The 27,425-nt window shown below is 39.2% G+C and overlaps 1 protein-coding gene across 3 annotated transcripts; it reads left to right on the top strand.

Annotated features, from left to right (window-relative positions):
- Positions 1-997: 997 nt before the first annotated feature.
- On the top strand, positions 998-20,889 carry atxn2l (ataxin 2-like). Of its 3 annotated transcripts, none has more exons than XM_022199947.2 (23): positions 998-1,054; positions 1,684-1,741; positions 2,678-2,734; positions 2,830-2,901; positions 3,756-3,936; positions 5,557-5,675; positions 6,858-6,949; positions 7,197-7,403; positions 8,835-9,139; positions 9,632-9,715; positions 11,146-11,289; positions 12,054-12,131; positions 12,248-12,309; positions 13,347-13,657; positions 14,788-14,857; positions 14,969-15,130; positions 15,210-15,273; positions 16,298-16,464; positions 16,806-16,935; positions 17,615-17,730; positions 18,896-19,075; positions 20,001-20,166; positions 20,700-20,889. In XM_022199947.2, exons 2-23 carry the CDS (start codon positions 1,697-1,699, stop codon positions 20,756-20,758), a joined length of 2,871 nt encoding a protein of 956 aa, XP_022055639.1. In that variant the 5' UTR covers positions 998-1,054; positions 1,684-1,696; the 3' UTR covers positions 20,759-20,889. The 3 variants fall into 3 exon arrangements, with proteins under 3 accessions (XP_022055639.1, XP_022055638.1, XP_022055637.1); XM_022199946.2 differs by lacking the exon at positions 998-1,054 and adding an exon at positions 1,103-1,411; XM_022199945.2 differs by lacking the exon at positions 998-1,054 and adding an exon at positions 1,104-1,346.
- Positions 20,890-27,425: the final 6,536 nt, after the last annotated feature.

The following is a 27,425-nucleotide window of genomic DNA, read 5'->3' on the forward strand; positions in this document are numbered from 1 at the left end:
GTTCAGTAATCCAGTTCTTGGTTAAATAGTTTTTTCATGTATTTAAGTAGCAGAACTGTGCAAATGTTGCAGCATCTGGAGGCAAATGATCGTCCCAAATTCATCCAGCAGCAGAATGAGTCCAAACATCCAGCCAGAGTCATGAAGAACCAACTTCAGTCAAAGAAGCACCAGAAGTCCAGCAGTTGATCTGAACCAACAAATTCCTGATCTCAGGCAGAAACTGAGACAGACTGAATCCTGTGAACATCTCTCCAAGATGCTCCAAAACATCCAAAAACCAGTCTAAAATAAGGCTAAAACTAAGTTTAAAACCAGTCTAAAGTAAGTCCAAAACTCAGTTTAAAGCCAGTCTAAAATATGTCCAAAACCAAGTTTAAAACCAGTTTAAAATAAATCTAAACTCTGTTTAAAACCAGTCTAAAATAAGTCTAAAACCAAATTTAAAACCAGTCAAGTCCACACATCTTAAAAATAAGACCACCTTTGGAAAAACAAAGACTAGAAATTACTTCACATACACTTCATATAATTAGTGAAATGCAATCCTTCTTCCTTCTCCTTTCTTTTTCAAATATCTGTAATTTCACTACCTTTGCTTGCAGCTCATCCTTTAAGAGTAAAATTACAAATGAGATGCAATTTTTAAAATCCACTCTTAAAGGATATATTATTAGTGTATCCTTTAAAAACGAGATATTTTTCTAGCAAAATAGAGTCCTGATAAAAGTGCAAGTTTCCGGTGCCACAAACACTTAAGTTTGTATTTTTAATCCAGCTTATTATACAAAAATAAATAAAGGTCTGTGTGGAATTAAACTGAATTAATGTCAAAATCATAGTTTCTTCGCCCTATGGCATCAATTTACTGCATGACTGAAGGTTTATGATTTACTCTAAATAATTAACCAATGAGAAAAAGGGTCAAAAATGATTGAGAGAACGACTATCCAATCAGGTGTTATTGTAGTTAAGTAGGCGGGGTTTAAGATTGTTGCGTTCGTTAAAGTGGCTCGGCTGAGCCCGGTGTGTACTCCTGTGCGGTTAATAAGCGGTAAAACGAACTCCTTTTGACGAGATATATTCATCAAAACTGTGAATTTAGATTAGATAAAAGATTGTGGTCAGATAAATAAAAGTTTTATTATTAATTCGAAGATTTGGAAGGACTTCGCCCGTGGAATCCACCCGTACCACCTGATCAGCGGTTGCCGGCTTCTTAATCGAGCGCACCCGGTGTTGTGTTTTGTTGTTGTTTTTCAGCCGTGTACCGTGTTCGGCCTGTCAAACCGTGACTTCTCAGCGGACCGACGACACCGAATAACCGGGATGCACATGACTAAAAAGTAGGACTCTCACGTTCAGACTCGCTCGCCGTCACTTTCTAAAGCTGCCGACATCTTTTCTGGCGGTTCGTCTGCGTCTCCGTCGTCTCCGCTAAGCTAGCACCGTTAGCCTCCTCAGCTAGCTGCTTTTTTACTCCTCTGAACACAAACATTCATCATTTTATTTTCAGCAGGAGCAGTGTAAAAGGCGGCAGTCGGCTTAGCTCTCACCAAACCAGCCGGTGTCAGCGTCCGAGCTGTTAGCACGTTAGCTAGAGAGGCTGTCTGTTGTTGTTTATTGTTCTCAGTGCAGCAGCAGCTAGCGGCTAGCTAACGTTTATTTTTCACCTTTTTGCAGGACCAGAAACACAATGAAGCCCCCGAATCAGACTCAGTCCTCTTCTGTCAGCAGCCCGGTGAGTCCTGACCGGCTGTTATCAGTAGCTCATTTATCCTGTTCACATGCTAACATGGATTCTTCAGAAATGCAGGTTTTTAGTGGTTAGATAAATACCATATCTTCAAATAAACGTGCTGTTTTTCCACTACTGACAGTAGTGTTAGGATGCCGAAAGTTCACATTTATTCAAGTACAATTTAAATTTGGAGGTACTGTACTTGTTCTGCTGCTTTTTCCTTAGACTACACTACATTAGAGAGGGAAATCATGTACGTTTTACTCCACTCCATTTATCTCACAACTTTTTTAAGGTGTTAATTTGGCCTTTACGTACTTATTGTAGTTACATTTGATTATAGAAAGACATTAGTCCAAATGTAGTGTCTTTAACAAGTGGTCACTCCACATGGACGCTTCTTCTTTGAGTCAGTTGATTAATTTCAGCTTTTTGGACAAAAATTTACTTTAGAAAAGGATTTGTTTCATGTCCAAGTTAAGTAATTTCAATGATTAAAATGATGTTGAATCAGGTGAGTCGCTGTAAAGGGTGGTAATTCTCACATAATTATTTGTTTTATATGATGCATTTTTAATTAGTTGAACTTACCTAATAGAAACCCATTATCACTTTAACATGATCAAATCTATTTTCGTTAAAAAAAAATTACCTTTTATTACTTTTCAACATTTAATCGTGGTTAATACAAGTTGACGTTCTGCTCATTTCTTTGATTGTTTTTGTTTTTTTCTGACATCTTTAAAAAATAAAGTATTCCACTCTAAGGCAGACATTTCCACTTCAGCAGTTGTGCGCAAATCCTGCAGCAGCAGACATTTAGAGTTAGAATTAGAAGCTTTTTTGTTGTTATAATGCAGTTCAAGACCTTGACATTCTATGAGTATAATGTTTGCAAAATATATAAAAAAAACATTTCTCTGTCTGTATTTGCAGGTATTTGAAGGCGTCTACAACAATGCCCGCATGCTTCATTACCTCACAGCGGTTGTGGTGAGCGCTGCACTTTAATACTTTCTGTAGCTGTAGTTTGATTTTGTTGCAAAACCACCAACAGACCGACTGAAGCTGCTTTCTGCTGCTTTCAGGGCTCCACCTGCGACGTTCGAGTGAAAAATGGAGCCGTGTACGAAGGAATCTTCAAGACGCTGAGCTCACAGGTGAGAAGATGAGTTTTAAATGCTCAGATTAATTATCATGATGCAGCAAGTTATTATATTTTAAATTACACATGTTGGACAGTCATGCTACCCACATAAAATAACGCATTATTTCAAGAATGAATAATCACTTAAAATTATGTCTGACCCAGAATTTAAACTGGCATGTGAGGTTTTACAGATAGAATCTATTACACAGTGAATACTGACCTGAAGAAGGACTTTGATCAAATTAAATCACACTGTTTGTCAAGTATTCGTCAATATTTGAAAAGAACTTTGCAATAATCACAATTACATATTTTCCCCTCCATCATTCAGCCCTAATTGGTACCGATGATGTTCTGGATGGCTTTATTTACCCACTGAGACACCAGTTTGTGCAGAATATCTGAAAAAATATGAATGACTTGGCACAAGAATTAAGTTTCTTTACGAACTCTAATTCTGCAAGTTATGATGAGAGAATTTAATGGAGGATTCTGTTATTTTTAAGGGTTCAACTCGCTTTTTTTTAACCTTATTTCGTAGCTTTACACTTCATGTTAATTTTAATATTTTTCTAAAACATTCAGGTTTTTCCTGCTCAAAATGTCTCTTTACTACGCTGTTCTACATGACAATCAGCAGGATTTATCTGTGCATAGTAATGTCACTTTGTTCTTCTTACTTTTGATCAATTGATGAACAAACTCGTCTAATATGTGTGATAAATGAAAGCCTAATTAACAAAACTGACTCAGTTCTTTTCATATTGTTGCTGCTTTAAACTTCTTTTAGAGAGAATCAAACATTCCTCTTTGCAGGAAAGCTGTAAGTTGAAGCTAGGCTGTAACTTGTCTCGTGTCCTGCAGTGTGAACTGGCTGTGGATGCTGTTCATAAACGCAGTGATGGAGATGGAGGAGGCGGTGAAGAAGGAGGAGGTCAGACTCCTCCTCCAAAGATCGAGGATATAACTGAAACCATGATCTTCAGCCCGACTGACCTCGTCACCATGACCTGCAGGGACGTCGACCTGAACTTCGCCGTCAGAGGTAATACAGTCCGCTCGGAGAAATTCGAATTTAATCCTTGATTACGGGGAAATAAAGAATCTTAATGGTAATATGTGGTTATAGATTCACATGCAGATTATTTTTCTGATTGGTTTCATTTGAACCTTTTTAATAAATCAGTTTTTGTGATGTTTGGCAACGAAAAGAAACAAAAGTTCGGAGTCCTGATCTCAGCGTCATGGAGTCAGTTTGAGTTTACATGAAGAGACAGAAGGAAAGTCTAAAGCAAGTCCAAAACCAGTCACAAACCAGTCTAAAGACCCAGTTTGAAAGCAGTCCCAAACCAGTATAAAACTAGTCTAAAACCCAATCCAAAACTCAGTCCAAACCCAGTCCCAAACCAGTGTAAAACCCAGTCCAAAACCAGTCTGACACAAATCCAAACAGTTAAAAAACAGTCGAAACTCAGTCCCATACCAGCCTAAATCTCATCTCAACCCAGTCTCGAAGCAAGTCTGAATCCAGTCTAAATCCTGCCCAAAACCAAGCTAGAAACCGTCCAAAACCAATCTAAATCCAGTTTAAATTCAGCCTGAACCCAATCCAAAAGCAAGCGAGAAAATGGTTTTAAACACTTTTAATCCAGTCCAAAACCAAACTAGAAGCAAGTTTACATCCAGTCTAAACGCAGTAAGAAAAACTAAGCTAGAAACCAGTCCAGAACCAGTCTAAATTCAGTCCAAAATGAAGCTAGAAATCGGTCTAGGACCAATCTAAACCCATCCATCCATTCTCTATACACCGCTTTATCCTCACTAGGGTTGTGGGGGTGCTGGAGTCTATCCCAGCTGACTCGGGCGAAGGCAGGGGACACCCTGGACAGGTCGCCAGTCTGTCACAGGGCTACATATACAGACAGACAATCACACTCACATTCACACCTACGGGCAATTTAGAGTAACCAGTTAACCTCAGCATATTTTTGGACTGTGGGAGAAAACCCACCCATGCACAGGGAGAACATGCAAACTCCATGCAGAAAGATCCCAGGCCCAGGCTCAGGCTGGGATTTGAACCGGGGATCTTCTTGCTGCAAGGCAAAAATGCTAACCACTACTCCACTGTGCAGCCCCCCAATCTATACCCAATTTAAAAAAAAAAAAAACTCAGCAAGAAAACAGTTTAGGACCATTCTAAATTCCACAAGCAGTTTAAACTCGGTTTCTATTTTTAAACTTATTTCTCCACTGAAAAGTGCTTTGGCTCAGTGATGGTGGTTTTAAATTTGCTGTATTAATACCTTTACTTGTTTTGTTGCTGAGGTTGCTCAGATGTTTCTCAAAACTAAATAAGTGTAACTAAAGGTATCACTCTAGAAGCTTTTTGAGAGATTTCAGCTTTGTCTGCTCTTCACGAAATTTGCCATTTTGTTGCTATGTTTGCCTGAAAAATGACAGAAACAATCCAATTATTAAACTGCTGTAAATTGGGTTGTTGGTGCAGATTAAATGCTGTGTTTCTAGCAGAATCCCTGATAAACATAACATGTTGATGTACAGAATTCACAGATGTCAGTAATATGAACCTCTAAATGGTCACTAAAAACACGACCTCATCATAAATGACAGATGAAGAATTCCTGGTTTTGTTTTCATGCAGACACATTCACTGACACGGCGATCAGCTCGTCACGACTGAACGGCGAGCACCGTGAGAAGGTTCTGCAGAGGTGGGACGGAGACGGAAACGGAGAAAACTTCGAGCTGGAGGCTGACACGGTGAGGAGACATTCTCATAAATCACCATGGAAACATGTTCTAAGCTCCTCCCACCAGACGAACAAACGCCCACGTTCATATGCAACACAAACGCCAACATGAAATCTGATTAGCTGCTTTGGCTAAACTATTAGCAACATTCAGTATCCCCACCAGCTTGCAGGTGAATCCACAACCTGAAAACCAACCTGTATAGAGCGATGCTAGCAGCTCACCTGTCCAGGAGAAGAACAGGAAGCTCAGACTGTGGTGTGACTGAATATAACTGCAGTTCTAGGAGTACAGTTCGCCAGTACTTACATGTTTTGCTGCGTCAATTGTTGGTCCGTAGTTTCCAGGTAGATTGGTCGGTCCATTTCCTCTTCATGATCAAAACCTGTTCGGTGTCAAATTTTGTTTTCATAAGCAGATGTTGGGACCAGAGTGGAGGAAGTGTGACCAATAGCAGTGCAGTTTGTCAGCATTTTGATCTAGAAAATGAAAATCCAACCAGAAGAAATGTTTGATTTACTCCTGAGTTTATACCTGATCTTCTCCAGGCACAGAGACATGCAGAGTTTAAATTATTTTTTTTAAATTATGTGGAACATTATCAACAAGTAACAAAATAAACGCTAAGAAAAACTGTGGATGTTTGTCCTGTGCTGATGTTGATGTTTTAAATGTCACTGGGATGTATGACTTATTTTGTAGTTAATCTGAGTTAGTCTTAAACTTTTGAACTCTGGCTGGAGGTTATAAACTACCACAGAAGTCTTTGTCATGGTGCCCCTTTACTTAAAATAGTGTACACTATTATCAATAAATAACAGATCGTTTGTTATAATGAATTAACTATGTACATCTTTAACTACCACAGAAGTCTTTGTCATGGTGCCCCTTTACTAGCTAAACTCCCACAATGCTGTCTGCTTACCAACATGACTTGCCTGTCGTCTGAGTGAAGCCTCCTCTGGTCTCTACAGTATTAAACAGTAAGAGGCTTCACCTGGTGGAACAACCACAAACTACAGCTGATCTATGATATATTTACTGAGATGCGCGACCTTCACCTTCCGCCCTATTGGTTCAGATATTATTATTTGGTTGAACCAGAGCAGTGTCGGGTACATTCATCATGTTAACCTGTTAAGAAGGAAGCTTCTGCTGCTGAGTCTGCTGAATTTCTGTTTTGTCTGTCAGTCAAATGGCTGGGACGCCAACGATATGTTTAAGTTCAACGAGGAGACATACGGCGTGAAGTCGACCTACGACTCCAGCCTCTCCATGTACACGTGAGTAAACTGATCCATCAGTTATGAGTGTTACTGTCAACCAATCCAATTAAAATCAGCTGTACTGATGAAGTTCTGAGGCTCCGAAAGTATGGAAAAGTCCATTATAAAGTGATAAATCTGGACCCACCTCTATGTATTTCAAGGGCCTGGAAATCTGTAAATATGTATATTATGAATGTAAAGCTTGGCGTGGCTACTGAACTTTATAATTCTGAGGTGTTTTGTTGTTTGGTGTATTTCCCAGCATGCCTTTGGAGAGAGGGAACTCCGAGGTTTACCGGCAGCGGGAGGCACGAGCAGCTCGGTTAGCCAACGAGATTGAAGGCAGCCTTCAGTACCACCGGCGGGTTTCTCTGGAGAACGAAGAAGGCCGGAGCGAGGAGGACAAGTTCAGCTCGGTGGTCCGGGACCGGGAGGACAGATCAAGTCCTGGATTCACCTCCAGCAGCAGGTGGGAACCAAAGAGTTACCTGTTTGTGTCTGTTAGCAGTTTGGACATACATGTTAGCAGATGTTTAGACAAAATGACAAGAGATGATATTTGAGCAGTGCCATTGTAGTTTTTTTTCTAAACTGAGCATTAACAGATGAAAATAAATGCAACTCTAATTCCAGTGATTTTTGGAAGTAAAAGAATAAACATTTTTTGCGACTGCATTTAACAGACTTTAGACGCCCACCAGGAGGCACAGCACACTTAGAAAGGGATTCAAAACATAGAATAGGTTATTGTTAGAACTCCATCAAGACATTTTCGGCCCCTAAGATACAAGATATGACAAATAATTTCAAGTTAATGGTCAAAACTCATTTAACGATCGAAACTCCAAGCAGCAGTTTCTGAGCTTCTTTTGCTTCTGCCTCATTCTCTGCAACATAAAGTCCAGCAGCTCTATGGAAACAGAACAACCATGAATTAGGACAGGGAACTCAGAAATGTTTACTACACACTAGGGATATTTAACTGTTTACTCTGCTCTCTGCTCTGTGGAAACACTACCTGAAATTCATCTGAAAACTCTCTGACTTTTTGTCACCAGACTGTTGGTCACAGCTGAGCCAGTCATGGCCTCACAGTTGTTGGTTTTTGACAGAAATTTATCAGTCTAAACAGTTTTTTTTTTGTGTTGAATTTTAAAAAGGAAAGTTTTGAAAAGACTGGTGCACACTGTAAATTTGCAAAAATACAGTTAGTTGCAACATTTTGCATTATTAAAAGTAGGGATGTCCAACAATATCGGCCCGATATTGGCATAGAAATGGAATATTGGTCAATATCGTTATCAATATGGAAAACTGATAAAATAATGCCTAGATTTCACCAACATTTACTCATATACTGAGACAGGGAGAGTGTGAAGTGCTGCTTTAGACAATTTTTTAAAAGATAGGCATTTTTTTCCGTAACTTAAGTTGAAGTAGTTTTCTTATTTTGCACAGACAGTGTTTACATTTGGAAAGCCTTGTTGCATTTGAGAATGCATCCAATGGGGCATCACAATAAAATTAGGCATGATGTGTTGATTCCATAACAAGACATATGTGATGTTAAATAGCCCACATATGTCTGTTGATATCAGCATCGGAAATTGAGAGTTGGAGAATATCAGCATATCAGTTATTGGCAAAAAAGCCAGTATCGGACAGCCCTAATTAAAAGAGAGCATATCTTTAAAACATTCATTGGTTTGGAGAGTTTAAGTTTTAAATTTACTTGAGCAGAGTTGACTTTTACATTAAAATAATACAGTAATTTTAGCGTGAATTGATCCAGGTGTGTTTCATAAGTTGATTAAGCTTCCTACCAGGGTTCACTACTGGAGGCAACAGAACGCCTCTGTGTCCGACCTGCTCCTCACCTGTCCTCCATCTTGTTTTCCAGGGAGGGTAAATACATCCCTCTGCCCCAGAGAGCTCGAGAAATCGGTCTGACATCCGGTAGAACTGGAGCCTCTGGTCGGACCACGGCTCCGGCTTCTTCCAGACACCCGCCGCCCAGCTCCTCTTCCCCCAAACCGTCCTCTGACAGGAGCAGCCCGCTGTCTGTCAGAACAGCCTACTCTCCCCACCAATCACAGAGCAGCCCACCGGCAGCCAACAGCCCTCCCTGCACCAATCACGTCCTCCCGCACTCGCTATCGCATCCGCAGGCGCTCGCCGACACGACGCGTTCAAATATCAATGGAGGTATGAAACTCACCAGGAGAACGGCTCACTAGTGGTTACATCGGTATCTGGAAGGCCTGAAAGTTAATATTGAGAAAAAGTATATATATATATTTTTATTCGGCTAAATTGTTAACAGCTGTTTTAATCGATGACATCTTTAAAGGAAAGTATTAGAAATGGGATATTTTGGTATTAAGTAAATCACATTAAAAAAGGGTACTGCAGCTAATCTAAAACATATTTTCTGACGTGCATGACCTTTTTCTTCTTTTGTCTTCTTGGTAAATGTATTTTTATTATTTAGCCTGATAAATATGATTAACTATACTTGGAAGTGAGTTTTATCAAAGGAAATGATATCAGTAGATACTAAATGTTCAGGATCAGGAGCAAAACGGTGATTGGAAAGAAATTTTGGTTTGACTGCAACCTGAGTTTAATTTAACAAAGTAAATGATGTGACTAAATGGCAGTAATCTCCTGTTAACAGTTCATGTTTGTTTCTTTCAGTTGCATCCAGAATGTCCCCGAAATCCCAGAGACTTCAGAGCAACAGAACCCTGAGAACCCCGAACTCCCAGTCGTCTCCTGCAGGTATGAACATCCTGATCGATGAAGATTCTTTATTTAAGTCAGACTTTAAACCTTGAATCTCTCCTCTAGGGCTGGGCGATTTGGTCTAAAGAAAAATTCGAGTTTCGATTCGATTTTTTTCTTTCAATGCACTTAAAAATTACTGCAGACATCAGATATATTGTCAAAAGTAACTTTATTGCTGTAATTGTCCTCAGAATAAAAAAACGCATGTAAACAATTTTATGAACAAGTTAATGATGCAAGTTAATGAGGCTCTGTAATTCAACAATTTCCCCAGGAACTGAGAGCATCTTTTAATCCGTGGGCAATTATTTCACCGGTGTGATAATCGGGGAAATATGCTGTCTGGAGGCAGATGCTGTGCATGGTCCAGCAGTCGTTGCGCTGAGACTCATGTACGGCTGCATTGTCCGGCCACCTCCTCCAGCTCGTTGCGGATCTTTTGCCGAGTGGTATTTGTACAGGTGAGGCAGCGCCACATCGGCGAAATACTTGCGACTGGGTACAACGTACCTTGCATCTAACACTTTCAACAGCTGCAGTCAATTCCAGCCATTTTCAGTACAAAAAATCGCTAATATTCTATTTGTAAATTAAAAATGTGACGAGAAATACAGGGAATATTGGACGCGCATCGCCAGGTGCATTTCCTTGAAAACGACCGATTCGTGGATTTTATACCGACTTCAGGACATGTTTTGGACAAAATAGTTTACTGGCTTGTGTCGTCTGGATGTCTGAGGTTGGATTATGGCCGTTTTTTGTGGAATATTTTCATCTGTGTGTAATAATGAACCCGGAAATGTGAGTCGCGCTGTGTACGTTGAAGCCGTGTATAGAGAACGGATGGATTGATATTCGTTGTTTGTCGGACAAATGTGTTTTTCTCACCCGCTGTGGTAATCACATCTGAAAGTGGTTTATACCGGCGGATTCATGAGAATCTAAGCTTTCCATCGACGTATAGTGTTTGTATAATCGCGTTTGGAGCCTTTGGACATTCTTGAAATTCCTATGCAAATTAGTAAGTGTACCGCCGGCGGTACACTGAAGTTTTAAAAATACTTTGCAGCGAGGCTTTGTCTGTTGTTCGTCTGAAGCATCAAAACCGAACCAGTTCCAAATGATTGAGTTAGCTGTGCCTTTCTTTTGAATGAGTTCTCTGTTACATGTTGCTGCTGCCACGGGGAAGGGGGCTGTGTCACACCGCGCTACGGAAGCCCACGAGGAATGGGCGGACGGAAAGCGAAAGATGCCGGAAAACTGCGGGGGAAAAACTCGAGTTTGCAAAATAAAAATCTTTTTTAGCAACAAATTCGATAAATCGATTAAATCGATTTTTTTGCCCAGCCCTACTCTCCTCACTCTTTCACCTCTTTAACTCTCCTCCATCTCTGTTCATCCAACTCCCCCCGTCCCTCCTTCAGTGTCTCGTGCTCTGAAAACAGACGCCCTTCCCCAGGACCTCCCCTTGGTTGGCCCTGCCTACCTGGACTCCTCCCCCTCCACCGTCACCACAGCAACCACCACCATCAAACCCTCCGGCCCCACCCCTCTCTTCCCCATCGATGGTGAGACGTTGCAACAGTTAGTTCACAACTCTGAAATTAAGCACTTGGAGTCAACTTTTAAACTATTTTCTGTCATTTTAAAACAAAAAACTACCTTATCATTCGAGATAATAAACAGGCCAGTTGACAATAAAAATAACCGCTAGTTTCTGCTGTGTTTTAAGACAATTTTATATTCTGATTATGAACCATTTTTTGTTTCAATTGAAACAATTTACATTGGTTTGCATAAAATAAGTTGAAAGTTCAGCAGTGTCCACAAAGAGACCTGCAAAATGAAACAAGAAAATTAATGATATGGCATTAAATTACAAAAAATGGAAAGCGATAAAATTGCATCAGTGACAAAATGAGAAATAGCTGAGAAAATAATTAGACTGGTAAGACAAAAAGAATACAAGATTATTTTTTGAAACCAGTTCATCTGTGAATTGTTTTTCGACTGTTTCTTCAATTTTCTCGTCAAAAAATTCCATAAAAATCATATTTTCATGTAAACCTGGATATAATTATAGAGTTTGAGGATTTAGAAACATTTCAAAAGAAAGTTCTGACCTTAAAACTGAAGAAAAAAATATGGGATTCATGAATTTTACTTAGATTTCAATTGAGAAACCGATTCAAAATTACTTTACTTGATTATTTGCCAGCTATTTGACCTGAATATTTTGTTAAAGAAAAAAAAGTCTAAATTCTCTGATTCAAACTTCTTAAACTCAGCCTGGATGTTAATGTGTATTTTTCTTATTCTGTCTGGTTTTTAGTGAATGAAATCCTCAGCACAGCAGCTAAAGAGCGAACTGAAAGTCTGTCCAGTCCACAAGAAGGCAAAAGCAGCAAAGGTAAAGACTCACACCTGCCTCCTGTTTGTACTTTCTATTAAAATATACAGGATTTACATATCTATAATACATCTAAGAATTATGTTAAAAACCCCTCCAAACCTTCTCTTTTCCAGCTTCCTCGGTGCAGCAGAGATCCCAGCTGGAGGAGCTCCGCAAGTTCGGCAAAGAGTTTAGGGTAAAAATCTTCACTTTTTTTAAACTCTTAAAACAAGATCATTTCTAAAACTCTTGCTTGTTTGAGTGAGCTCAGGGTTTCTGCAGGCCTTTAAAAGGCTAACCGGTGGAGTAGATATTCCTTAGCAGTGTGTCTTTCTCAGACAGTTTAAAACGGTTGTGAGCAACATAAAGAACCTGTTTATCGTTGTCTCAATCTATCTCTTATTCCCAAATGAAAATTAAAAACGGGACTTCCCCAGTTAACATAAAATACATGAAAGTAGAAAAATTCCCACATCTGAAAATGTATGAAATAATCAAAAAATATTTCACAGGGTCCCAGATAATCAGTAAACTCTGGTGCAGCAACACTACCGTTTGAAATATCATGGACTGATCTATATGGAAACAGAAAGGCAAAATTATTAATGGATCCCTATAAACACCAACATCTAGACCCCTATGAACACCAGTTTCTGGTTCCTACCAATGCATCTATATCCACATTTAGTCTAAATATCAAAAAAACTGGAACCTTGTCTGGTCAAACTTTCCACATATCGAATTCTGCTGATGTTAGAGCCTCACAAGTTGGAGAAATGTTGACCAAAGACTGTATTTTAGTAGAAACAATATGGATCCATTTAATATATATAGACACTTAGAGGAACTTTATGGAGACACACCACCTGCCTGGATTGAATATTCCGCACTTTTTTTTTTTTCCATTTTCAAGCTCTAATAATCAAACATTTCCCCACTTCAGGAGCCTTTTAATCATTCTGATCAGCTGGAAACTCTTCTGTCTGTGTTGCCACCAAATATTATGCCTGTAAGAGTTTTATTTTTGGAGATACTGAACAGTTTGAAAACAAACATTCCCAGTTTTCGAAACATGAAAATGTCCAAATTTTGCCCAAATATTTTACAGAACTTAGTTTTGGGATCTGTCTGAAATGACTCGCATTGGCCCAGTAATCAAATGAACCTGCAGAAACCCTGAAGTTGATTCAATCATACATCAGTAATTCACTGTTTGTCCTCTACGTCCATCAGCTGCAGTCCAGCTCGTCTCCTTCATCCAGCCCAGCCTCTGCAGACCCTCCTCCAGACCACCCTGCTCCTCCGGTGGAGTCTTCGTCCTCCTCATCACCCAAACCTGCACACGATCTGCAGCCGACTACAGAAGCCACAGCTCCCACCACCTCAACGCCTGCTGGTCCCCCTCCTGCAGTGACTCCTGGGTCCCAGTCATCTGGACCAGAGGGTCCACAGCCCGGTTCCACCCAGCTGACCACACCAGGCAGTGTGGAGGAGGCGTCTGCGGATGGCAGTGACCGAGCTGAGGCTGCGACTGTCGCTGCAGCGTGAGTAACTAGTACTACTGAATGTCGACTCGCATGCCATAACAATAACAATGCTGTGTTGTCCTCAGACAGACTTACAGCCGTTCTGAACAACACTTGAAGGCACAATGACAAAATCATCTCTCTGATATTGTCTCAATTAAGTTCTTATTCAGAAATTAAAAGTGAAAAACGAGACTGCAGTTGGCATAGTGACTGTTGTAAAAGCAGCTTTTAGCTGATAATGCTAAAAAGGAAGCATTCAGATATGAGGCCGCCACCGTGCTTTACATCGTGATGCTGCCACCGCCATGCTTCACATCATGATGCTGCCACCACCATGCTTTACATCGTGATGCTGCCACCGCCATGCTTCACATCATGATGCTGCCACCGCCATGCTTCACATCATGATGCTGCCACCGCCATGCTTCACATCGTGATGCTGCCACCACCGTGCTTCACATCATGATGCTGCCACCACCGTGCTTTACATCGTGATGCTGCCACCGCCATGCTTCACATCATGATGCTGCCACCGCCATGCTTCACATCGTGATGCTGCCACCGCCATGCTTTACATCGTGATGCTGCCACCGCCGTGCTTTACATCGTGATGCTGCCACCGCCGTGCTTTACATCGTGATGCTGCCACCGCCGTGCTTTACATCGTGATGCTGCCACCGCCGTGCTTCACATCGTGATGCTGCCACCGCCGTGCTTCACATCGTGATGCTGCCACCGCCGTGCTTCACATCGTGATGCTGCCACCGCCGTGCTTCACATCGTGATGCTGCCACCACCGTGCTTCACATCGTGATGCTGCCACCGCCATGCTTCACATCGTGATGCTGCCACCACCATGCTTCACATCGTGATGCTGCCACCGCCGTGCTTTACATCGTGATGCTGCCACCGCCGTGCTTCACATCGTGATGCTGCCACCGCCGTGCTTCACATCGTGATGCTGCCACCGCCGTGCTTCACATCGTGATGCTGCCACCGCCGTGCTTCACATCGTGATGCTGCCACCGCCGTGCTTCACATCGTGATGCTGCCACCGCCGTGCTTCACATCGTGATGCTGCCACCGCCGTGCTTCACATCGTGATGCTGCCACCGCCGTGCTTTACATCTTCTTTTTCTTTTCAGGCAAGTGAAAAACTCTACGCTGAATCCGAATGCGAAGGAATTTCTTCCCATTAAAGGAACTACAACGATGGTTAGTGTTGTGGTTTATTCTTCATCTATGTTTACATTCATTTACGTAAACCAAGCAGGAAGCTCTGATTCAGATCCTCCTCACTGAAGTTATTTGTTTTTGTTCATCAAGAAGCCGGCGTCCACCCCGACCCCGCCTCGACCAACCCCACCTAGCCCCTCGGTGGTCCTCCCCCCTCCAGGACAGCCAGGAGGAGGAGCCATCTACAGCAGCCCACCTGGACACTACCTGTCCTACGTCTCCCCCATCCCCCTGCAAGGGCACTCCATTCAGGTCGGTGTTATCAGATGCTGTTTGTCTCTTCAGTCCCAGATAATGATGTTTTTAAACGTGATCTTGTTGGTTTCTTCAGGCTCCTCAGATGTTTCAGTACACCATGTCCACCGTCAATCAGGGCAAATACCCCCGACCCAAAGGTACGCACACATCATTATCATTTGTGGTGTTTTAATGTGCAGTCTGTCTGCAGACAACGAGCAGCATGAGGATAATGTATAACTTTAGCGTGTATAACTGATGGATTGTGCGTCACCATCGTCTTTAACTGCAGCTTCATTGAGCTAAATTTGCACTGGCTGAATAGTTGGTGGAGCCCATTTAACATGAAAATAGGGGCTCTTAGTGGACTCCGTCGATGATCTAAACGTTTCACAGTACCCTATCAGACCACGTTATTACTAAATCAACAAAAAGAGCTTATATTTGCACATTAACTCATTTGAACCTGGTTATTTTTTTTTACTGAATTGACAAGCGGACTGCTCATATTCATTTAAATTCTGAAAAAAATCTAAGATTAAAGTTGTAAATGTGCACGAAAAAAAAGGTAAATATACAGGATAAGAAATAATTAAAGCGGTAAATATACAAGTCAAAGCAATTATTGAAGTGGTAAAATATACAATATACAGTGGTAAATCTACAAAAAACACCATTAAAATGTTATGACAGAATAAAGCAGTGAATAAAAATGGTAAATGTACAAGAAAACTGAGATTAAAGCGGTAAATATGAAAGTAGAAAAATTTAAGATTAAAATGGTAAATACACATGAAAAAAAGATTAAAGCTGTAAATATGCAAAAAGAATGATTAAAGTGGTAAATGTTCAAGAAAACAGAAATTAAAGCAGTAAATATACAAAAAAATGATTAAAATGGTAAATATACAGTGGTTAATATACAAATAAAGTCAGATTAAAATGATAAATACACATGAAAAAAACGATTCAAGCAGTAAATATTTTTAAAATGTGATTAAGGGGCTAAATATATAATATACAGTGGTTAAGATACAAATAAACTAAGATTAAAATGGTAAACATACATCACTGGTAAATTGGGAATTATAGTTCGAAAACAGAAATAAAAGAGAAAATAAAATCCTTCAATGCTCCGCTCTGGTTCTTTTATTCTTTTAACCGTCTGTCGTTCTGGTTCAGGTCCAGTCGTGGGTCCTCGTTCGGACCACCACGCCTCCCCGGCCTCCCCCATGATCTCAGCCGCAGCCTCGGCAGCAGGACCGCCGCTGGTGGCGTCTCCGTACCCCCAGTCCTACCTGCAGTACGGTCAGGTGATCCAGGCCATGCCGCCGCACTACCACGGACAGGTACGCTCAGACACAGTAAAACCTGCTGGATGCTTTAGTTTTTATGGAGAAACGATGCGGGTTATATTCCTCCTTGTGGTCGTTTTGCATCACTTTACACGGTATTTGTATTGTTTTGTTATTTTGACTTTGCTGTCTCGTTTCTCTATTGTTGTTTTGAGCTGTTTTGCATTCATCAGGTGGACTGTAAAGTTTAAAAGCATTTTTTAAAAGTTGGTATCAGTGATCAGACCTGTAGATATTCTACTTATGCACATCAAAGTGTAAATGTTTGATTAAATGACTTTTGAGTAAAAATGTGCTTATTATTTGACCTTCTTCGTCTGTCTGGTGTTTTGCAGACTGTTTACTCGATGCTGCAGGGCGGAGCAAGGATGTTGACGTCTGGAGCTCCTCCTCAGCCGATGGGTCCTCCTGGACCTCAGTACCCGGGTCAGGCCGAGGGCCCACCGGGGCAGCAGGCCATGTACGGTGAGTAGAAGATCACGTCTCATCCTCTTCACAAACACAGTTTCATAACAAGGGATTAGATGTAAAACCACAAAAGAAAGCAAAACAAAATCTGGCTTCCTGTTCTTTTGTTCACCTGATGCGCTGTTTGTAGCTGACCAGCGTCTGTGAGCCTCAAATTTAATGACGTTTTGACAGAAACATGAATCTGTTTCCTTTTTCATTTTGAGTTTAGGTGGAAAAGATGCTGATCAAGAAAGCAGAAAGATCAGAAAGACTCCCTAAACTGAGAAATAAGTTACATGAAGATCAGTTGGATAAGATCTTGTTGTTACCACCATGTATTTTTTTGTTGTTAAAATGAAAGAAAGACGTGAGAAAACTTTAATTTTTGTGCCAGACTTTGCTTCAAAAAAGCTAAATGTTATAAATGCAGTGACTGAAAAGGAGAAAAACAATAAGCTAAAAGTGCAAAACAATCCTGAAATATAAGTTAACTAGAATAAAATAGTAAAAAGTAATGCTGGCAAGTGCTATTACAAATTATAATGAAATATTGAACCTAAAAAATGAGATAAAATATTAAATATTGCACATTACATGGACATTGTTGTACATGAACATGATTGATCATGTCCTATTTTATTCTGATGTCGATTCTGGAGGTATTTTATCTGTTTTGTGCCTTCGTCTCTTCCAGCTCCTCAGTCCTTCTCCCACCACCAGGGCTCCATCCATCATCCTCAGCCCTCCAGCACCCCCACCGGGAACCAGCCTCCCCCCCAGCACACGGCGCCCAGCCCTGGACACGCTCAGGTGGGCGCGATAACCGGATATCCTTCAAATAATTCGACTAAACCATGAGAAAATGTGCTGAAAAAGTCCTTTAATAACCTCACTGGGTTGTAATAAACCAGTCTGAAGACAGCAGCTCCTGAAAACGTCTAGTTTCACACATTTGTAGCTCCTAAGTTGCTGACAACAAACTGCCCACCAGGGGGCGCTGCACACTTCAAAATGGAGTCAAAACTTCAAGTGGGTTTTTGTTGGAGCTCTATTATGACATTTAAAATACAAAATGTCCAAAATCATTTCAATTTATTGTTAAAAAACAGTGAACTTCCTGAATTCCAGCCAATCTCAGTGTTTTTTGCTCCTGTTACGTTTTTCTTCACTGTGGTTCATTTTATCTAAAGTCCTGCAGCTCTGTGGAAACAGAACAAGAAGGAGAGAAAACTCAGAAATCTGAAAAGAAAAGAGCAAAACAAAAGCTTACTTATTTTGAATACCAATTTTGACAGTTTTTAAAAAAAAAAATAATACGGTTGTCTTTGAAACACTGGTGACTCTGTTTGCAATGACGAGTGCAGAGATTTTTGCGACTTCTTTTTGGCAATTTTTCAATCACAAATGTTAAAAAAAATGTATTTTTGCATGTTTGACAAACTATGGTCTTTTTACTCGTAGACATGATCGTCACAGAGTTCCTTTGACTTAAATCGCAGGAATTTTCAAATGAGACATGGAAAGTAAAGTGATTTTAATTAGATGTGATTTTAATCTTAAACGTGCAGGTCTGTGTTTTTGTGTTTACAGTTTCTGGGTAACAAATAATGCCATTTTGGAAATTATTTTAAAAGATAATATGCATTAATATGACAATTTAAGCTTGGATTTGGATTTTTTACTGACGAAACTAGAAGTTACACAACAGGAGGACTGTAAGAAATTAGAAAAAAAAAACAATTCCTCCAGTTTTTATAGTTTATGGGTAAAGCAAGGAGGAGTGCAGACATTTTTGCTGTTTATTTCAGGCACTTTTTCAAATGAAAGCTTAAAAATGTACATGCAGAATATTTTCTCTTTAACTTTTGGATATGATTGTCACAGAGAGTTCCTTTGTCTAAAATCACAGGATATTTTCATGGAAAATAAATAGATCTGACTTCATTTAATACTCAGTTTGCTGTTTGTGGTCCAGGTGTCTCAGGGAGGCCCTCAGCCTCAGTCTCTGTTCCATTCTGGAAGTCTTTCGGCTCCGACGCCTCCTAACCTGCCGCCGGGCCACAGCTCCCCCCAGGCCTCCTTCACCATGCAGGGCTACAGCCTCCAGACCCACCAGCTGCCCCACGGCTTCGCCTCCATCAGCCAGCTCACACAGGTGGGAACGTAAAACCTTTATTGCGCATTTAAATGACGTACAGGTGAGGATTTCTTCTGTCTGAGGCGCCGAACCAAACTCAGGAAATTATAAGTCGTTTGTATGAAGGAGCGAACAGGTGATTGGTTTAAACAGTCACAGGGTCATCGGAGTAAAGAATGTTCAGCCTGTCCTCGAACGAAAAACGACCACATAGGTCGTCTGTACACGCCCGTATTACGACCCAGTGTTACGTTTTGACTATGTGACCTCTGGCGCTTGAGTAAATATCGACACTCCGGTGTCACAGGTGAAACGTCACCATGAACAGACATTTATCTAACACTATCCCTATCGCTTTCCCTCCCCCTAAGTCTAACCATAACCCTAAAGCCGTGCTGGGAAAGTGAGGAAAAAGTCATTTCTCGAATTAAATCCTGTAATGCGTTCCTTTTCCCCGTAGGGGCGCTAACGTAAATACGCTCTCATGGGTCGTATTCCGGTGCACTTTACATACGACCGATGTGGTCGTAGGAATTTGAGGACTTGTTGAGAATGTTTGAGTTTAAAGTGACAAATTTATGAGAATCTTTCTTTTTAGTCAAACATCCACATTGCTTCACTTTGCAAGGTTCCATCACCTTTGTAGTTTAAAAATATTTATATTTGAAAGATTTCCCCGTAAGTTATTTTTTTCCTGGCATATTTGTAAAGGAATTATGCAAGAAAATATTCCTTTTTTAAAATTTTAAATATCCCTTCCTTGTAAATTACAATTTTATATTCATCATTTATTTTAAAAATTACTCAAAATATATGATCACTTTTATAGAGTAATACTCTCTGAAAATAACAATAACAACATGTGCACAATCAGCTCCAGCTGTGTGTTAACTCCATGATCTGAAGTACGTTAAGATCTGAATGTGTGTTTTATCCTCTGCAGGCTCATGTACCAGGAGGCATGTCTGGACCTCACCACTCTGCCGGCCACGGCCCGCCCCCCGTCATGCTGCACTACGCCCCGCCTCAGCAGGGCGGCTCCAACCCCCAACATGGCCCACCGCCTCAACAGGGGGCGCCACAACACTTCTACATCGGACACCCCCAAGGTAAGACACGGGAGACGGACTGGAAATGATCCTTTAGAGCCACAGCAGCCACATTATATATATATATATATATATATATATATATATAGTATATTACTGAGGTTAAACACCACAGGGTGGGTTCAGATGCTTATCTTTAAGTCTGGGCCTTTTAAAACCAGCTTTTGTGTCGACTGAGTTTTCAGTGTCTAGCAGAAGCATCATTATAATTCTTAAATCTGTGCCAAAACTAGTTCCTGAAACATTCCAAAGGTGTTAGAAGCAAGAACTTTTTTCTTAGAGTTATTAATACCTGGTAAAATGTTCCAAAATAAAACACTTTCTGCATCCAAGCTGGTCCTTGATGTTCTGTAGGTGGAACCTTGTTGTAGATATTAGAGGGTAAATGTATGCATGCATAAAATAAACCCTTCAATAGGAGCTGTTGGCTGTGCGGCTCCACCTATGTCTGTCATCTTTAGCTGAATGTTTTTCTCATTTTTGTCTGAATTTGTGAATAGCTGGTTTTAATATTGAGTCTTTGTGTGTTGCAGCTGTGCAGGTTCAGGCTCACCCCACCCAGCAGCTATCCTTCCACCCCTCGGCCAACTGAGATGCACCTGGACAGCGTCAACCTAACATTCCCGCCTCCTGACGTCAAGCTAACTGGCCCTGATTTTTACCCACATCTTTTAGAGAAGCAGACAGAGGACAGAAAGTCTGAGCCCTTTGGAGAGCAAAGTTTTTGGATTTTGAGATTTGCATAAAGACTGTTTTAAAACGTGGACTGAAGACGTTAAAACTGGTGGAAACTTTTGGACTGAAAATGTTTTTTTTCCCCCGTCCCTCCTTTGTCCTTTTACAGACGAAACCAGTTCATTAATAAAATATACAAAAACAAATAAATGCTTGAATTCTGTGTCCAATGATATTTTAACCCGAAACAGGATATATGGCCAATTGTGCCGAGACATGCTGAGATCTGTCAATTGTCTGATTTCCGACAAATAAGTCCCAATAAGACAGCAGCGGTGGATTTGTAGTAGGATCGCAATCGTGACCATCAGGTGACAGCTGCTACGTTCACTTGTTGTCATAGTTACATTGACGCCATGCTGCTATCTCACAATGATACAGAAATCTTGAACAGATCCGTGGATCTGGACTATGAGCTGCATCACTTCCAAAATCTAATCACCTGGTTCTTGTGTCATTTCTGACCATCCCTGAAAATTTGATCCAAATCCGTTTGTTTTTCAGTAATGTTAACATGTCATGAAATACGTTTCTGTTACATTTTGGACGACATACAAAGATTGTGATAGACAGGGAATGGGGAGAAGAGTCTGGGGAAGGCATGCAGCAAAGGGCTGCGAGTGAGAATCAAACCCGGGCCACTGCGTCAGAGACCGGACTTTATACGCGGTTCGCCTGCTTAACCCATTGAGCTATACAGGCGTCCCATAAATTATGTCTTTGCCATATTTTGGATGACATACTAAACTATGAGGTTTTTGTCACATTTTGGCCGACATACTAAACTATGATGTTTTTATCATATTTTGGACGACATACTAAACTATGATGTTTTGGTCATATTTTGGACCACATACTAAACTATGAGGTTTTTGGTTGACATACGAAGCTATGATACTTTTATTTTTTTTGGCCTTTTGTAGACTTTATTTGACAGGAAAGATAGTGATAGACAGGAAATTGGGAGAAGACATGCAGCAAAGGGTCGCGAGTGGGAATCGAACCCAGGCCGCTGCATGAGAGACTAGCCTTTATATATGGTTTGCCTGCTTAACCCATTGAGCTATACAGGCGTCCCATAAAATACGATGTTTTTGTCATATTTTGGACGACATACTAAACTATGACGTTTTTGGTCATATTTTGGATGACATACTAAGCTATGACTTTTTTTTGGCCTTTTCGAAGCAATATTTGACAGAAGAGATTGTGATAGAAGAGTTTGGGAAAGACATGCAGCAAAGGGCTGCGGGCGGGAATCAAACCCGGGCCACTGCGTCGGAGACCAGTCTTTATACATGGCTCGCCTGCTTAACCCATTGAGCTATACAGGCACCCCATAAAGTGCGATGTTTTTGTCACATTTTGGACGACATACTAAAGTATGACGTTTTTGTCATATTTTTGGTCATGTATTGAATGACATACTGAACCATGACGTTCTGGTCATATTTTTGTCCAATTTTTGGCAACAAACTAAAATATGACGTTTTTGGTCATATTTTGGATGACATACCAAATATGACGCTTTTGTCACATTTTGGATGACATACTAAACTATTACGTTTTTGTCATATTTTGGACGACATACTAAACTATGATGTTTTTTGTCACATTTTGGATGACATACTAAACTATGATGTTTTTTGTCACATTTTGGACGACATACCAAACTATGATGTTTTTTGTCACATTTTGGACGACATACTAAACTATGATGTTTTTGTCATATTTTGGATGACATACTAAGCAATGACTTTTTTTGGCCTTTTCAAGGCTTTATTTGACAGAAGAGATTGTGATAGAAGAGTTTAGGAAAGACATGCAGCAAAGGGCTGTGAGTGGGAATCGAACCCGGGCCGCTGCATCGGAGACCAGTCTTTATACATGGCTCGCCTGCTTAACCCATTGAGCTATACAGGAGCCCTGTCAAGTACGATGTTTTTGTCACATTTTGGACAACATACTAAAGTATGACGTTTTTGTCATATTTTTGGTCATATATTGAATGACAGACTGAACCATGACGTTCTGGTCATATTTTTGTCAAATTTTTGGCGACAAACTAAAATATGACATTCTTGGTCATATTTTGGATGACATACTAAACTATGATGTTTTTATCATATTTTGTATGACATACTAAACTATTACATTTTTGTCATATTTTGGACGACATTATAAACTATGACGTTTTTCTCACGTTATGGACGACATACTAAACAATGAGGTTTTTGGTCGACATACAAAGATTGTGATAGACAGGGAATGGGGAGAAGAGTCTGGGGAAGGCATGCAGCAAAGGGCTGCGAGTGAGAATCGAACCCGGGCCACTGCGTCAGAGACCGGACTTTATACGCGGTTCGCCTGCTTAACCCATTGAGCTATACAGGCGTCCCATAAATTATGTCTTTGCCATATTTTGGATGACATACTAAACTATGACATTTTTATCATATTTTGGACGACATTATAAACTATGAGGTTTTTGCCATATTTTGGACGACATACTAAACTATGATGTTTTTATCATATTTGGTATGACATACTAAACTATTACATTTTTGTCATATTTTGGACGACATTATAAACTATGACGTTTTTGCCATATTTTGGACGACATACCAAACAATGACGTTTTTGTCATAGTTTGGACCACATACTAAACTATGAGGTTTTTGGTCGACATACGAAGCAATGACACTTTTTTTTTTTTTTGGCCTTTTGTAGACTTTATTTGACAGGAAAGATAGTGATAGACAGGAAATTGGGAGAAGACATGCAGCAAAGGGTCGCGAGTGGGAATCGAACCCAGGCCGCTGCATGAGAGACTAGCCTTTATATACGGTTTGCCTGCTTAACCCATTGAGCTATACAGGCGTCCCATAAAATACGATGTTTTTGTCATATTTTGGACGACATACCAAACAATGACGTTTTTGTCATATTTTGGATGACATACTAAACTATGACATTTTTGTCATATTTTTGGTCATATATTGAATGACATACTGAACCATGACGTTCTGGTCATATTTTTGTCAAATTTTTGGCGACAAACTAAAATATGACGTTTTTGGTCATATTTTGGATGACATACTAAACTATAATGTTTTTATCATATTTGGTATGACATACTAAACTATTACATTTTTGTCATATTTTGGACGACATTATAAACTATGACGTTTTTGCCATATTTTGGACGACATACTAAACTATGATGTTTTTTGTCACATTTTGGACGACATACCAAACTATGACGTTTTTGCCATATTTTGGACGACATACTAAACTATGATGTTTTTATCATATTTTGGATGACATACTAAACTATGATGTTTTTATCATATTTTGGACGACATACTAAACTATGACGTTTTTGTCATATTTTGGACGACATACTAAACTATGATGTTTTTATCATATTTTGTATGACATACTAAACTATTACATTTTTGTCATATTTTGGACGACATTATAAACTATGACGTTTTTGCCATATTTTGGATGACATACTAAACGATGATGTTTTTATCATATTTTGTATGACATACTGAACTATGACATTTTTGTCATATTTTTGGTCATATATTGAATGACATACTGAACCATGACGTTCTGGTCATATTTTTGTCAAATTTTTGGCGACAAACTAAAATATGACGTTTTTGGTCATATTTTGGATGACATACTAAACTATAATGTTTTTATCATATTTGGTATGACATACTAAACTATTACATTTTTGTCATATTTTGGACGACATTATAAACTATGACGTTTTTGCCATATTTTGGACGACATACTAAACTATGACGTTTTTGTCATATTTTGGACGACATACTAAACTATGATGTTTTTATCATATTTTGTATGACACACTAAACTATTACATTTTTGTCATATTTTGGACGACATTATAAACTATGACGTTTTTGCCATATTTTGGATGACATACTAAACGATGATGTTTTTATCATATTTTGTATGACATACTAAACTATGACATTTTTGTCATATTTTTGGTCATATATTGAATGACATACTGAACCATGACGTTCTGGTCATATTTTTGTCAAATTTTTGGCGACAAACTAAAATATGACGTTTTTGGTCATATTTTGGATGACATACTAAACTATAATGTTTTTATCATATTTGGTATGACATACTAAACTATTACATTTTTGTTATATTTTGGACGACATTATAAACTATGACGTTTTTGCCATATTTTGGACGACATACTAAACTATGATGTTTTTTGTCACATTTTGGACGACATACCAAACTATGACGTTTTTGCCATATTTTGGACGACATACTAAACTATGATGTTTTTATCATATTTTGGACGACATACTAAACTATGACGTTTTTGTCATATTTTGGACGACATACTAAACTATGATGTTTTTATCATATTTTGTATGACATACTAAACTATTACATTTTTGTCACATTTTGGACGACATACCAAACTATGACGTTTTTGCCATATTTTGGACGACATACTAAACTATGACGTTTTTGCCATATTTTGGATGACATACTAAACTATGATGTTTTTATCATATTTTGTATGACATACTAAACTATTACATTTTTGTCATATTTTGGACGACATTATAAACTATGACGTTTTTGCCATATTTTGGACGACATACTAAACTATGATGTTTTTATCATATTTTGTATGACATACTAAACTATTACATTTTTGTCATATTTTGGATGACATTATAAACTATGACGTTTTTGCCATATTTTGGACGACATACTAAACTATGATGTTTTTATCATATTTTGTATGACATACTAAACTATTACATTTTTGTCATATTTTGGACGACATTATAAACTATGACGTTTTTGCCATATTTTGGAAGACATACTAAACTATGATGTTTTTGGTCATATTTTGGACCATGTACTAAACTACGAGGTTTTTAGTCAACATACTAAGCTATGACATTTTTATTTTTTTTGGCCTTTTGTAGACTTTATTTGACAGGAGAGATAGTGATAGACAGGAAATGGGGAGAAGACATGCAGCAAAGGGTCGCGAGTGGGAATCGAACCCAGGGCGCTGCGTCGGAGACTCGCCTTTATACATGGTTCGCCTGCTTAACCCATTGAGCTATACAGGCGTCCCATAAAATACAAGGTTTTTGTCATATTTTGGATGACATACTAAACTATGACATTTTTGTCATATTTTTGGTCATATATTGAATGACATACTGAACCATGACGTTCTGGTCATATTTTTGTCAAATTTTTGGTGACAAACTAAAATATGACGTTTTCGGTCATATTTTGGATGACATACCAAATATGACGTTTTTGTCACATTTTGGATGACATACTAAACTATGACGTTTTTTTTCATATTTTGGAGGACATTATAAATTATGACATTTTTGTCATATTTTGGACAACATACTAAGCTATGGCATTGTTAATTTTGTCTTGGCCTTTTGTAGACTTTATTTGACAGGAGAGCTAGTGATTGACAGGAAATGGGGAGAAGAGTTTGGGGAAGACATGCAGCAAAGGGCGGTGAACAGGAATCAAACCCAGGCTGCTGCATTGGAGACCAACCTTTTTTCGTGGTTCACCAGCTCAACCCAATGAGCTATACAGACGCCCCATAAAACATGACGTTTTTGTCACATTTTGGATGACATACTAAACTATTACGTTTTTGTCACATTTTGGACGACATTGTAAACTATGATGTTTTTATCATTTTTTGGACGACATACTAAACTATGACGTTTTTGTCACATTTTGGACGACATTATAAACTATGACGTTTTTGTCACATTTTGGATGACATACTAAACTATGACGTTTTTATCATATTTTGGATGACATACTAAACTATTACGTTTTTGTCACATTTTGGACGACATTATAAACCATGATGTTTTTGTCATTTTTTGGACGACATACTAAACTATGATGTTTTTATCATATTTTGTATGACATACTAAACTATTACATTTTTGTCATATTTTGGACGACATTATAAACTATGACGTTTTTGCCATATTTTGGAAAACATACTAAACTATGATGTTTTTGGTCATATTTTGGACAACATACTAAACTACGAGGTTTTTAGTCAACATACTAAGCTATGACATTTTTATTTTTTTTGGCCTTTTGTAGACTTTATATGACGTTTTTTGTCATATTTTGGATGACATACCAAAGTATGACGTTTTTGTCACATTTTGGACGACATACTAAACTATGACGTTTTTGTCACATTTTGGATGACATACTAAACTATGATGTTTTTGTCATATTTTGGACGACATACTAAACTATGACGTTTTTTCATATTTTGGACGACGTACTAAATTATGACGTTTTTGTCATATTTTGGACGACATACTAAACTGTGACATTTTTGTCACATTTTGGACAACACAGTACACTATTACGTTTTTTGTCACATTTTGGACGACACTATAAACTATGAGGTTTTTATCATATTTTTGACGACATAC

Source organism: Acanthochromis polyacanthus, chromosome 21 (genome assembly GCF_021347895.1).
Source record: "Acanthochromis polyacanthus isolate Apoly-LR-REF ecotype Palm Island chromosome 21, KAUST_Apoly_ChrSc, whole genome shotgun sequence".
Taxonomy (NCBI): domain Eukaryota; kingdom Metazoa; phylum Chordata; class Actinopteri; family Pomacentridae; genus Acanthochromis; species Acanthochromis polyacanthus.

Bases quoted from the DNA above. Each gene is read 5' to 3' on its own strand.
- atxn2l (XM_022199945.2), top strand. The intron at 2,735-2,829 runs GTGAGCGCTGCA...TGCTGCTTTCAG, and splicing joins ATTACCTCACAGCGGTTGTG to GGCTCCACCTGCGACGTTCG. The intron at 6,950-7,196 runs GTGAGTAAACTG...TGTATTTCCCAG, and splicing joins TCCAGCCTCTCCATGTACAC to CATGCCTTTGGAGAGAGGGA.